General features: G+C 45.7%; 1 protein-coding gene across 1 annotated transcript in view; it reads left to right on the top strand.

Moving 5' to 3' along the window:
- The first annotated feature begins 2,022 nt into the window (after positions 1-2,022).
- The window catches only part of LOC137413770 (uncharacterized), a 92,013-nt gene continuing 79,602 nt past the window's right edge, over positions 2,023-14,433 (top strand). Inside the window, exon 1 of the mRNA XM_068099207.2 lies at positions 2,023-2,222. Within this exon, the coding sequence (XP_067955308.2) occupies positions 2,051-2,222 (172 nt within the window). The 5' untranslated portion in view covers positions 2,023-2,050. The remainder of the gene's footprint in view (positions 2,223-14,433) is intronic.

Raw genomic sequence — 14,433 nt, 5'->3', positions numbered from 1 at the left:
CGCTATGTATCGTTTTTGGCCCTATCTCCTCATGATGAAGATTTACTTAAAAAATTAAATAATCCTCATATCCGAATCCATATTCAGATCTTCACCAAAATCGAATCGAATCGTCCTTGTCAGACACCCAACCGGCCCACCAGGTTTCGTCCAAATCCGTCCACACCTTTTTGAGATATCTCGCTATGTATCGTTTTTGGCCCTATCTCCTCATGATGAAGATTTACTTAAAAAATTAAATAATCCTCATATCCGAATCCATATTCAGATCTTCACCAAAATCGAATCGAATCGTCCTTGTCAGACACCCAACCGGCCCACCAAGTTTCGTCCAAATCCGTCCACACCTTTTTGAAATATCCTGCTATGTATCGTTTTTGGTCCTATCTCCCAATGGTGAAGAATCACTTTTAAAATTCTAGTAGCCGGATCCGAATCCGGATCCTCACCAAAATCTAATAATTTCGTCCTTGTCACATACGCTACATCTCTGCCAAATTTCGTCCGAATCCGTCCACAACTTTTTGAGATATTTTGTTCACAGACAAACGGACAGACAAACGGACAGACAGGGGTGAAAACATAACCTCCATCCACCTTTGGTGGCGGAGGTAATAAATATCAGGTTCAAGGCTTGTAAATATCACAACATCCTCCTCGTCCTCCTCCCCCCCCCGCCCCCCCCCAATCCTTCCTGGCTTACCAGACACCATGACGCAGCAGAACAGACGTAAGCTGCAATCAACTTCCTTCATCCTGCCCACATCATGGAACATGAAGCTTGCTGTAGAAACAAAAAGAACATTCAGGTATGTCCGATTTTCCACAAGCAGGATGACCGTCCAGGTGGAACGAAATAATTCATGGAGAACCACCAATTGTCGGGTAAAGGGTTAACGCATTGAAAACCAACCCATACCTTAAACAGGATCAAGTTATCGGGCAAAGAACACAATGACGTCATGAAACGGTGACTTGAATTCATAAAATCCTTTTTCAATTTGGATTTTCTATACGAAATCGAGGTTCGTGGAGGAGCTCGTTTGGAATTTGGATGATTTTCCCGTCCTTTACTCATGATGATATAATCGATACGAGGGGGCGGTCTTGTGCTTAGCACAATATGACTTAAACATCACAGTACCCAAGGTAGGGTTGTTACCTGGCAGGTAGGATGACCTAGACCTTCTAGCCTGGGTTTGAATCCTGACCGAGCTATAAATAAACCGTCATCCCGGTGATTCATCAAGGTGTGTGCTGTCCCTCGGATGGACGTTAAACTGGACGTCGTGAGGATTGGCTAGGCGAGTTATCACCGGCATCCTGAACAAGTTACAAATTCCTGCCCCAACGTGATGCTCACCCTTGCCCAAGGCGACTAAGTGCAAATGGATCAACGCCCCCAAGGGGGTCGTTATACGACCCCTAGCTGTGGATGTGGATTAGTAGTGGGACCGGGGGAGCACCCAAGGTCTTGCGTTTGATTCGAGCCATGATTCAAGTAGATCCGACTACAAATGGCGTCTTGGGCGCATAAGTATGGGAGACTGTGTCGAGCATCGTGCACACCTTTCCTGTCCTCTGCTAGCTAGGCCATACTTTGGGTGGAGACGGAGAGTGAGAAGACATCCTCAGGGCTGACACTGGGTATACCCCATTATTATGGCAGACCGATCTGCGAACGGTCCATGATCTCGGTAGATCCTCCTGTGATTCCGTAAAAATGCACGAACCACGCCCTTTCGATGGGTGTGGTTCATGAGACCGATCCGCGACCGGTCCATCAAATCCATGAACCACATATTTTACACGCTTTCCTTTCTCTCCTCATTTAAATGTCTCATCATCATTGACTATTTCACCTCAAAATCGCATCCTTCTCATCTCGAGCGTTAAATTAACGTACACACCCAAAGCGACCACGCCCTCCCCGAGAGCGACCACGCCCCTCGCCGAGAGCGACCACGCCCCTCCCAGAGAGCGACCTTTTAAAAACGAGCTGCCCTCACCACATTCACCGCACGCGTTCGCGTCTCTCACAGGTGCAAGGATGAGCAGCACCATCTCCGCGGGGTTCCGCGGAGCCCTGGACACTGTGGTTGCTCCTTGGGCAAAGACCCACAGCGAGCCGGCTCCAGGATCACCCGCTCGCCTGCTCGCTGTGCTCGGAGACGCGGGATGTGTCGATCAGCTCCGCACCAGTGCTGCAGACATTGAGCGAGGTGTGACCACCTTTTGTTCGTCTGCGTGACTAATTGCATCATCATTTGGCCGTCCGCACGTCATCCACTTTGTCTATACTGAATAATGATTTTTCTTGTCCGCTGATCTAATTTGGAAACGTGTGTTCTTAATATATTGATGTCGACACTCGACACGTACTCCACAGATGGCTGCCTGTCCTGCTTAATTACTGACTGTCTGCTTGTCTGCACGTATTAAGCCGGTCTGTCTATCTGCGTGTCTGCTGCACATATTAAGCTGGTCTGTCTATCTACATGTCTGCACGTATTAAGCCAATCTATCTATCTGCTTTTCTGCACGTATTAAGCCGGTCTGTCTATCTGCATGTCTGCACGTATTAAGCCGGTCTATCTATCTGCTTTGCTGCACGTATTAAGCCGGTCTGTCTATCTGCATGTCTGCACGTATTAAGCCGGTCTATCTATCTGCTTTGCTGCACGTATTAAGCCGGTCTGTCTATCTGCTTGTCTGCACGTATTGAGTCAGTCTGTCTATCTGCTTGTCTCGCAGCGCGCGCCGCGACAATTTTCATGCCAGTTTCATTCATAATTTCACATGTTTTTTCCATTTTAAACTTCCCCTTGTCTGAACATCAATTAATTGGTAAAATGACAGGTTTTGCGAAACTGCGTATAAGCCACATCCAGTCTTTGTCTTCATTATAAAACAACAGGAACAGGTCAAAATGAAGCGTTTTTTCCTACTTGTTTCAACTCTTGCTGTTACCTCTGTACAATTCGGCATCTTACAAGATTGTTTCCGTAATCATTGCCGAATGTTCAACTTTCAACTGTCACAAAGCCTTGAAGTCATTCCCAAAACGTTTGTTTTCTCTTTTTACGGCGCAGCCCATCGGGCAGAGCTGTCGAGAACAGTGTTTGTCCGTCTGTATGTATGTATGTATGTTTATATGTCCCCTCAAACGTATACCAATCAGAGATGAGAATCTGGTCACATGACAGGGTGATGTCATTACGTCTGATGTCATTACGTCGGTGCTGCAGCTGACTCTCCACACATCGCCATGTTGATTGATATGCCGTTCATACCGAACATATTGTCGAACCTGTCATTTATCACAATCGCCACACTCTACCTTCACGTTTTTCATTCAGTGTGAAACACAAACAAACCGATTGTTAAAATGATGATTAAATATCGAAAGCATCGGCGTTACGTCTCTTCCAACAATACGGTACGTATAGGCCTTAGGCGTTATGACTCACCGAGTCACCGTCCGCTTCGGACAAATTAAGCCCAGGTTTCTTAATACAGTGATATCGTTTCAGTTGTATTGTTTTCGTAATAATAATTTTCGTAATAATAATAATATTATAGTAAATATAACCATAACACTTTAATCCCAATGTCGTGAATGGAAAGTTGATGGATTGAAGCGGTGTAAAAGCAGAAGTAAGGAATTCACCTCGGTAAAAAAAAAAAAAATTCTCGTAATAATAACGTAACTGTTATTATTATAGTAAATCTAATCGTAACACTAATCCCTTTGTAGTGACTGCAACGTTACTGGAGGTTATATATATATATATATATAAAAGAAAGTGTTTGTTTGTTTGACTTTGACTGCACGCGCTAATCTCCTGAACGGTGAAAGATAGGAGGAAACCTCTGAAACCAAAAATGTCGGTACAGGCGGAGGAAACCTCTGAAACCAAAAATGTTGGTATGGGCCCCGGGAAGGTTATAGGCTCGGTGGCGAGGCCGGTCGAGGCCGCCACGGCCGGGCTGGGCCCGCCCGTTTCGCAATAAATCTTTTCTCTTCTTTCAAAATTATCTTGAAGTACAACTTATGCACTTAATAGGAATATCTGACTGATTGCAACACATGCTTTCAAAATTCTCTCTCGCGGGGCCCGACAGAAGAAAGAACAAGGAATCGTTGAGCACTAACTCATACTGGGCCCGCGTCAGATCTATGTACAGAAGATTAAAGTCATTCAAAAAGAACCCGGGCAACGCCGGGTGCATTCAGCTAGCCCGTAAACACCCACTCACTTTGAGAGTGGCAGGAAAGGTCATTCCTCTTTGGGGTATATAGATTACAATCTCTCTATGGTCGGGTCTCAAGAACATTGGGTGTGTGGTCATTTACCAAGTTTCTTGTGGAGAGATGGCCAAGTGGTTTAAGCATTCGAGCAAGCACTCCATTCAAAACCCTTAAGGAACGGCTAGCTTGGCAAGCGCTAACTAGCTGCTTGCTAAAGGAGCTCACCTCCAACCTTTGTGGGGTATATAGATTACAGTAGATCTTTGCTCAGTTCTGTTAGTAAAACTTACCTCATGGATTTCGGGATTCTTCCAAATTTCTTTGTTTAATGTTATAAACAGCATCAGCGACTGTTAAAAAAGCTAATCATATGTGTTTGTGGTTTATAATATTTTACAAGCCCAGCTACGTCGCTGTTAGGCTTTTGGTCTTGTTTTTTTTCAATATTATCATCGATTAGCTGTGCGCTGGAGGAGCTATATGCATTGTCTATCCTGGGTTCGAATCCTGACCCAGCTATAAATTGTCACCCTGGTGTTTCGCATGCAGACCAATTCAAACCGTCCAGAGGGACGTTAAGCCGGAGTGTCCATCTGCTGATAATTAGTTGTTGGACGGTAAAGAGCCCAAGGTGTCTTTCACAAAGACTAGGTAACTTGTCACCGACACTCGAACCTAAACGAATTTCAAATTGCTGCCTAAATCAACAGCAGGTCTTGCCAGCCAGCTCGTGAAAGACTTGGGCGAAAAACCCGGCAATCTCCATAACGTGGGAATAATTGGAGCCATTGAAGAAATCGATCATTGATTAGCTATTTGTCTCCATGTCTGGCAGGATGGCCTAGACCCTAGAGGTACACACACTCACTTCTGAGCTGTCTAGTCTGGGTTTAAATCTCGTCCCAGCTATAAACGGTCATCCTGGTGTTGCACAGGCAAAGCCATTCATCAATGTGTGTGTGCCGTCCCTCGGATGGACATCAAACTGGGCGTCTCGCCGTCTCGTCTTCCGGCAGTAGTGGGCGTTAAAGATCCCTAATAGTCTTTCGCGAAGAATGGTCCCTGATATGGAAAAAATGAAAAAGAATGAATGATAAAGAAGGGATGGTCCTTCGCGAAGAATGGTCCCTGATATGGAAAAAATGAAAAAGAATGAATGCTAAAGAAGGTATGGTCCTTCGCGAAGAATGGTCCCTGATATGGAAAAAATGAAAAAGAATGAATGATAAAGAAGGGATGGTCCTTCGTGAAGAATGGTCCCTGATATGGAAAAAATGAAAAAGAATGAATGCTAAAGAAGGTATGGTCCTTCGCGAAGAATGGTCCCATATATGGAAAAAATGAAAAAGAATGAATGATAAAGAAGGGTTGGTCCTTCGCGAAGAATGGTCCCTGATATGGAAAAAATGAAAAAGAATGAATGATAAAGAAGGGATGGTCCTTCGCGAAGAGTAGGAGAGTTATTACCGACACCCTGAACAGAATTCCAAATTCCTGCCCTGGCTACCACTGGGAAGGCAATGGCAAACCACATTGTGTAATCCTTGCTGTGAGACTGCGTTTGCAGCACTTAACCTGAAACTGCACTGAACCAACACCAGAAAGAAGATCTTCTTTCGACCTTCTCCATCTGTCTCGCCCCTCTCCATCTGTCTCGCCCCTTCACACTCACCCCCCCCCCCAAACAACAACAACAACAACAACAACTCCCATTCCCTACCACAACCACTGTCCCACGATCAGTGTTTACTTTTTCTTTGCTTTCCCCATTCCATTGTTCTCCCTGTTTTCTCGCACGCCTTCCAATTCCCACATTGTGCGAGGCTTCACCATATATAGCACCAAAGGCCACAGATTCAAATAATTAATCGTTCTGTAGCGGTTACCGCTGGGTATACACAATCGCCTTGCACCTACCGAGGACGCGGCCAGGGAGCGATCACCATGCCGGGCTCGTCCAGGCCGCCCGGACAGGCCCAGACGCGCCTCTCCCGGGCATGCCCGGTCTCGCCGTTCCCGGGCTCGCCCGGGCATGCCCGCTCTCGCCTTTCCAGGGCTCGCCCAGGACGCCCGGGCATGTCCAGACTCGCCTTTCCAGGACTCGCCCAGGACGCCCGGGCACGCCCAGCCTCGCCTTTCCAGGGCTCGCCTAAGATGCCCGGGCATGCCCGCTCTCGCCTTTCCAGGGCTCGCCCAGGACGCCCGGGCACGCCCAGCCTCGCCTTTCCAGGGATCGCCTAGGACGCCCGGGCGTGCCCGCTCTCGCCTTTCCAGGGCTCGCCCAGGACGCACGGGCACGTCGAGACTCGCCTTCCCAGGGCTCGCCCAGGACGCCCGGGCATGTCCAGACTCGCCTTTCCAGGGCTCGCCCAGGACGCCCGGGCATGTCCAGACTCGCCTTCCCAGGACTCGCCCAGGACGCCCGGTCATGCCCGCTCTCGCCTTTCCAGGGCTCGCCCAGGACGCCCGGGCATGTCCAGACTCGCCTTCCCAGGACGCCCGGGCACGCCCAGCCTCGCCTTTCCAGGGATCGCCTAGGACGCCCGGGCGTGCCCGCTCTCGCCTTTCCAGGGCTCGCCCAGTACGCCCGGGCACGTCGAGACTCGCCTTCCCAGGGCTCGCCCAGGACGCCCGGGCATGTCCAGACTCGCCTTTCCAGGGCTCGCCCAGGACGCCCGGGCATGTCCAGACTCGCCTTCCCAGGACTCGCCCAGGACGCCCGGTCATGCCCGCTCTCGCCTTTCCAGGGCTCGCCCAGGACGCCCGGGCATGTCCAGACTCACCTTCCCAGGACTCGCCCAGGACGCCCGGGCACGCCCAGCCTCGCCTTTCCAGGGCTCGCCCAGGACGCCCGGGCACGTCCAGACTCGCCTTTCCAGGGCTCGCCCAGGACGCCCGGGCACGCCCGGTCTCGCCTTTCCCGGGCAAACGCTCCGGCATGATGTGTATATATATTGCTGCCCGATAAACGGGCTTTTCAGAGTACCCGAGTTTGATTTGTGCAATAAAGCAACTCGGACGAATTTCCGTCTTTTGTCGCGTCAATCCTTTCGACTCGCATTGGAGCACAGCTCCTTCAGTTCCACTGTTTAAAAGTTATTGGATATCAGGACAGACAGGAATACCGGCATGGAAACAGCATGAACACAAAAAGGTTGACACAGTTCAAAAAGTACAAAAAACAGCACCTTGTACAATGATGCTGCATACCACTTTTTTAATGAATATCTAAGATGGACAAAGTTTTGATGGTGGGTATCAGCGTTTTATTGGGAGATATTTGGTTCTCTAGATATTTGTGTACAAGTATAGAATTCTGTTATAATCTGCAGAAGAAAGTTGTGCAGGTGAATGGAGATGAGAAAATAAAATGAATGAATCCACGAGATTATGACCTAAACAAGGAGGTGAAGGGGGAAAAAAGGCACAAAAGGGATCCACGTATCCTCGCTTAGACCTGGCATGAGGTAGGTCGGAGAGGCGCAAGGAACGCGAAGGGTAGTGAAAGTGAAGAATACAAGAGGACAGATGGTGATTGGTCGGTTACAAGTGCTGAGGAAGGGGAGTGTTAATGGAATGAGGAGGAAAAAATTGAGGCCAAATTGTGATGATGAGATCAGATATCATTGATCACTTCTTGTACGAGTTCAGGTGCACGACACCTACATACACGTTTCAATGTTAGAATCTTACCACGTGGATTTCTCAAGCTCACTTAGGAGTGCTGTATCTGTCTTTCAAATAAGGAATCTTTTCCGCAGTAGGAATTGAGGAAGGGTATCTTGGCATGGAAGCGGACAATGAGTCAGATTGTGCAGTGGGCGTGAAATGTGGACTGTAACCAAATAAGGAACGGTGGAAACGTCCCAGAGATGACATGCACTTGCGATCGATGGTTGGCCTTGATGTTCTACTTTTCCAATTGGGTAACATAAAATATTCATGCTGCAAAGCTTTTCACAGAAGAGTGCGGCAACAAAGATTGCAGAGCACACAGACGTTGGTAGCTTGTGCCATTGTAATATGGAGGACATATTGACGTATCCTTTCAGGTTGACCATAATTGTAAGCGAGGAGACTGGCAGCATCTAGCCTGCGCTTGAGCTGCCATGTTTGGGTTTTGATTCCCAACCTGAATATTTTCTGTAAAACTGTTTTGCTGTTGGGGGAGATGGGCATTGCATCAAGGGTACGCCCTCGTTCGGAGAGGTTGTTAACCCGGCTGTCCACGCTACTAGCATTTTATTGTGCCTTGTGGATGTTAAATGTCACATAGCACTTTTTGCAATGAAAGCCCAATGTGTGATGGCATCATGGCCAAAATCCCTGCCTTTACCGAAGGCTGCTTCAGCATCATCCTGCGATGGCAGTAACAACCTGTCCAGGGTGAATTGTCAGTAATGGAAACATTCAAATTCCTAGTACCCCCTGATGCCTTCTCAGAAGAGTTGGGGAGCGTTCGTTATTATACCCTCAGCGAGGTAAGGTGATGTAGTTTTTCAAATGGTAACACTGAGTGGATTGTTTGGCAATCTGTAATGCCAACGGTAAAATCGAGTCACATATAAGCGGGTGGTATTTAATTCTGGTTGTAAGAGGGTTGGGTGATGTCTAACATTAGAATGCACAACGCAGAAGAAAGAAGGAGGTGATTTCTAATGCTGATCCTAATGTTGAGGAGCTCTGCTGGTGAAAAAAAATGACGTGAAACGGACAATAGATCTATGATTTGTTACAACATACTGTGTATAAAAACCACCTTTAGAGGCCATTTTTCCCCGCAAGCGGGGGTTGGCCTTTTTCGGGAACTGTGGTTGTTGTTGTTTTTCGGTCCCCTTTTTGAAGCAATGTTTTACGGCCGGATGCCCTTCCTGACGCCAACCCTTTTTGCCGCTTTTAACGACAAGCAGGGAATTACCAGTGAACTGGTACTCAATTTGCCGACCTCGGAAGGATGACAGGCTGAGTCAACCCCCCTGGCGTTAATTCAGCGATTGACCGGGATTCGAACCCAGGATCCTAGGATCCTAAGCCGGCACCCTAGCCGCTAGCCCAACACCAGGGACTTTACAACATACTGTGTATGAAGGCTGTTTATACATAATTAAAGACGTTTAATTAAAACACATCCCCAACAATCCTATAATGGAAGCACAGGTTTTGACTTCTGGTTCGGGGTTTTTTGCACGTGCTGGTGAAAATCTGAGCTCCTCATTTCCACCTCACTAAAGCTGAGTTTTCCCAACCGGATTCGTCGTGTTTTATGCTGTTTTGCCTTTGTCTAGGTGTTTCTGTTATATGCCGTGCAATATTTCATGTTAACCATTCGTTGTTTGTGCTATTCGCTTCGTTCGCTTCATATTTTTCAAGGCCTGATACAGCCTCTCCTTGGATAGAAAGTGTATATTGCTGTCTGGCTCCTATCCCAGGTATATTCCCGGGTATCTTTTTTCTATATCCTCAACACTATCCTATTTCCTTCTCATTTCAAAAAGTCAAAAAAAGAAAGAAAGAAACAAACAACAACAAAAAAACCTTATTTTTCACCCCATGATGGATTTCATCTCTACTTGAATTTTCTTCTGCTTCTGGTTCTACATCCTTCCCCTCTTTTCTCCAAACTGAATCTGCATGAAATTATTTAAATGTTGTGCACACTTCTTCTTCCTTGGAAAACAAGACCGAAAGTCTAAGAGCGGCATAGCCGGTCTTGTTTGATACTTTAGTTGAAGATAGTATGATAGTATGACCTGGGTGGAGATTCAAATTTTACATAAACATATAGATATAACATACTAGCCAAAAGCACACGGCGTTGCCCGGGTTCTTTTTGAATGAATTTACTACTACAATTCAGCTTTTACCCGTGGAAGATTGACTACTATAATTCAGCTCAGCTTATAATTGCGAAATGGGCCCAGCCTGGCCGAAGCGGCCTCGACCTGTCTCGCCACCTAGCCTATAACCTTCCCGGGGCCACTCCCGACATTTTTAGTTATTTTTGAATGAATTTACTACTATAATTCAGCTTTTGCTCATGGCCGTAGAAGATTGACTACTATAATTCAGCTCAGCTTTTAATTGCGAAATGGGCTCAGCCTGGCCGAGGCGGCCTCGACCGGCCTCGCCACCTAGCCTATAACCTTCCCGGGGCCCGTCCCAACATTTTCTTATTTTTGAATGAATTTACTACTATAATTCAGCTTTTGCTCATGGCCGTAGAAGATTGACTACTATAATTGAGCTCAGCTTTTAATTGCGAAATGGGCCCAGCCTGGCCGAGGCGGCCTCGACCGGCCTCGCCACCTAGCCTATAACTTTCCTGGGGCCCGTCCCGACATTTTTTGTTTCAGAGGTTTCCTCCTATCTTTCACCGTTCAGGAGATTAGCGCGTGCAGACAAACAAACAAACAAACAAAAACTTTCTTTTATATATATAGATAGAAGATAGAAGATAGAAGATAGATTACATATAGCATATACATATTAAATATAGCCTACCCCTGGTAATTCTATTTTTACATATAGCCTACGTTTGTTGTAATGTATATATTGGTGGACTATAAAAGGTGAATTTTAAGTATTTTAGTCCATTTAAAGGTTTTTTTTTTAGTCCATTAAAATAATATTTTATAGCAATATTTTCTTGGGAGCTTTTAAGCCTCCAAGTTTCACTCTCGATCTACTCCTGAGTTTATATGATCTCACTATAAACAACGTTGCGGGTTAGTCGGCCTGCAGCATGTGCAGTTTGTCTCCTTATCTGGAATTCACTCTGGTTGGCAAAGATGCGCAGATCGAGTGGGTCTCCAATTCTACACGCTGCAGTGTACAGCTGTCAGTGTGTAAAAACGCATGACAGGTTCGACCGCTTCGACGACAGGTTCGGCCTGTTTGGCATATAAATTAAAACGTCGGTCGGTGGAGTCAGCTGTCATACCCCGTAATGGTATGACACCATCGACCTAATGACGTAGCGTGACGGACGGACACAAAACTGCCGCTGCTTTAATATATAGAACATGATATATTTTAACCTCCAGTAACTTTGCAGTCACTATGAAGTGATTAGTGTTAGTTACGATTAGATTTACTATAATATTAACATTATGTTATAATTATTTCGAAAAAGATATTGCTAAAAAAAACCGAGGCTAATTCCTTACTTCCGCAGTTATTAGTACCATACAATGCTTATCATTGATTCATGAACCATACACCGCTTCAATCCATCAACTTTGCATTCACGACATTGGGATTAAAGTGTTATGGTTATATTTACTATTATTATTATTATTACAAAAACGATACTACTGTATTATGAAACCTGGGCTTAATTTGTCCGAGGCGGCCTGAAGGTGAAGCATGAAGCCTAAGGCCTATACATACCGTGTTGTTGGAAGAGCAGTAATGCATATGCTTTCGATATTTAATGGTCATTTTATCAATCGGTTTTTTGTGTTTCACACTGAATGAAAAACATAAAAGTAGAGCATGCAGATTGTGATACATGACGGATTCAATGATATGTCCGGCCTGAACGGCATAGGAATCAAAATGGCGGTGTGTGGAGTCAGCTGCCGTACTGCTGTAATGACATGACATCACCCCTATCATGTGACCAGATCCTCAGCTCTGATTGGTGTACGTTTGAGGGGACATACATACATACATACATATGGACAGACAAACACTGTTGTAGATGGCTTTGCCCTATGGGCTATGCCATAAAAAATTTAAATCGTTTTAAAAATGCATTTCAACCATTGTATCTGCTTCAGAAATGCCAGGTGTTTTCCTTCTCCACCACGATATCCTCTTTTTCTTCTTCTTCTTAACAAGGATTATTTTTCAGAGCTGTTTGTCAGCTTGGCACTTGGTTCACCAACAATCACCCCACATGTACAACACCATGTTTTTCTGTGCCTTCAACAAGCGATCGTATCTCTCATCCCATGCTCTTTATCTCTGTTTGTCAAAGTTGGGAATTTGTAATCAGAATAAGTATCCACCCCCACCCCACCTTCTCAAAGCTTCATGTCCCCCTTTCTACATCCCTCCTCATTCCAACACATTCAAACTCTAACCTGTCCACCACAAACCTTCACCTGAATCACACAAACTCGAATCTTCCCCCTACACCCCACACACTTTCAACTGTCACAAAGCCTTGAAGTCATTCCCAAAACGTTTGTTTTCTCTTTTTACGGCGCAGCCCATCGGGCAGAGCTGTCGAGAACAGTGTTTGTCCGTCTGTATGTATGTATGTATGTTTATATGTCCCCTCAAACGTATACCAATCAGAGATGAGAATCTGGTCACATGACAGGGTGATGTCATTACGTCTGATGTCATTACGTCGGTGCTGCAGCTGACTCTCCACACATCGCCATGTTGATTTATATGCCGTTCATACCGAACATATTGTCGAACCTGTCATTTATCACAATCGCCACACTCTACCTTCACGTTTTTCATTCAGTGTGAAACACAAACAAACCGATTGTTAAAATGATGATTAAATATCGAAAGCATCGGCGTTACGTCTCTTCCAACAATACGTTGTTGGAGTAGATCGAGGACGCCCGGGCATGCGGGATGTGTGGTCATTATGAATGACCACGTAGCTATGGTAACATTATGAATGTTACCATAGCTACGGTAACACCACCTTCCCCCCACCCCCCACATTCCCACATATGCAAACCTTCTCCCATACCCTACACAATCAAACCTTTCCCTGCACCACATACACTCAAACCTTCCCCCACACTCTAATCTTCCCCTGCACCCTACACACTCAAACCTTCCCCCACACTCAAACCTTTCCCCGCAGCCCTCACACTAAAACCTTCCAACCCCCCTATCCCGAACTGTGTGGACCTCAAACACCCGAGGTCTCCGCTCTAACCTGACAGATCTCTCAATCCAGGCCACTGCCGATAAACCAGACATCATCTGATTACCAGAATCCTTCCTCCCACAGGATGTCCCTGGCTCCTTAGTGTCTCTCCCTGTTTATTGTCTCCTCTGATTTGATAGGCCTGAATCAGGTCTGGTGGTGGAGTTCCACTTTACATCAATTACTCAATTTCTCACTGTCCTTGTACTAAACTTACACCTCCCAATCGCCAGGAGTACCTCTGGCTGTGACTTCCCCTCTGCTCCCACCTCTTGTTTGTTTGTGTGTTGTACCGTCCTCTCAGACAACATAGACAAACTTTTAACCACTCATCCCAACTCTGTCTTCCTCATATGTGACAATATTAATTGTCACCATGCAACTTGGCTGAGTGTTGGTACCTCTCTCACCAGCCATGGAACTTCAGCCATGGACTTCTGTGACTGCATAGGCCTAACTCATTCTGTGAACTTCAAACCTGGATTTCTCCCAATGGCAATTCCTCCCTTTTGGACTTGGTGATGATTAACTTTCCCACAAACATCTCCTGCTCTTCCTCTGCTCCAATTGGTTCATCTGATCATGTGCTTGTGAAAAATCAACATTTCTCTGGCTATTTCAGAGAGCTGCCTCAACGCCGGCGAGTCTGGCAGTTGAATCGGGCATATTGGTAAGGATTGCAAATCTCCCATATCTACTCAACCTGGGAATTCTTCCACAGAAACCTCTCTCTCTCTCTCTATCTCTATCTCTATCTCTATCTCTTTCTATCTCTATCTCTTTCTCTATCTCTATCTCTATCTCTATCTCTTTCTCTATCTCTATCTCTATCTCTTTCTCTATCTCTTTCTCTCTCTCTATCTCTTTCTCTATCTCTATCTCTATCTCTATCTCTATCTCTATCTCTATCTCTCTCTATCTCTTTCTCTATCTCTATCTCTATCTCTCTCTCTCTCTATCTCTATCTCTATCTCTATCTCTTTCTCTATCTCTATATCTATCTCTCTCTATCTCTATCTCTATCTCTATCTCTATCTCTATCTCTATCTCTTTCTCTTTCTCTTTCTCTTTCTCTTTCTCTATCTCTATCACTTGTCTCCCTCCTCTCAAACCTGGTGGTGTCTTGTTAAGTCTTTCTCTATCTCTATCTCTATCTCTTTCTCTATCTCTATCTCTATCTCTATCTCTATCTCTCTCTATCTCTATCTCTATCTCTATCTCTCTCTATCTCTTTCTCTATCTCTATCTCTATCTCTATCTCTATCTCTTTCTCTATCTC

The sequence above is a fragment of the Myxine glutinosa genome, chromosome 2 (assembly GCF_964187855.1).
Source record: "Myxine glutinosa chromosome 2, kmMyxGlut1.1, whole genome shotgun sequence".
Lineage (NCBI taxonomy): Eukaryota > Metazoa > Chordata > Myxini > Myxiniformes > Myxinidae > Myxine > Myxine glutinosa.
Note: the sequence above shows the minus strand (reverse complement) of the source record. Positions and strands in the feature narration are given on the sequence as shown.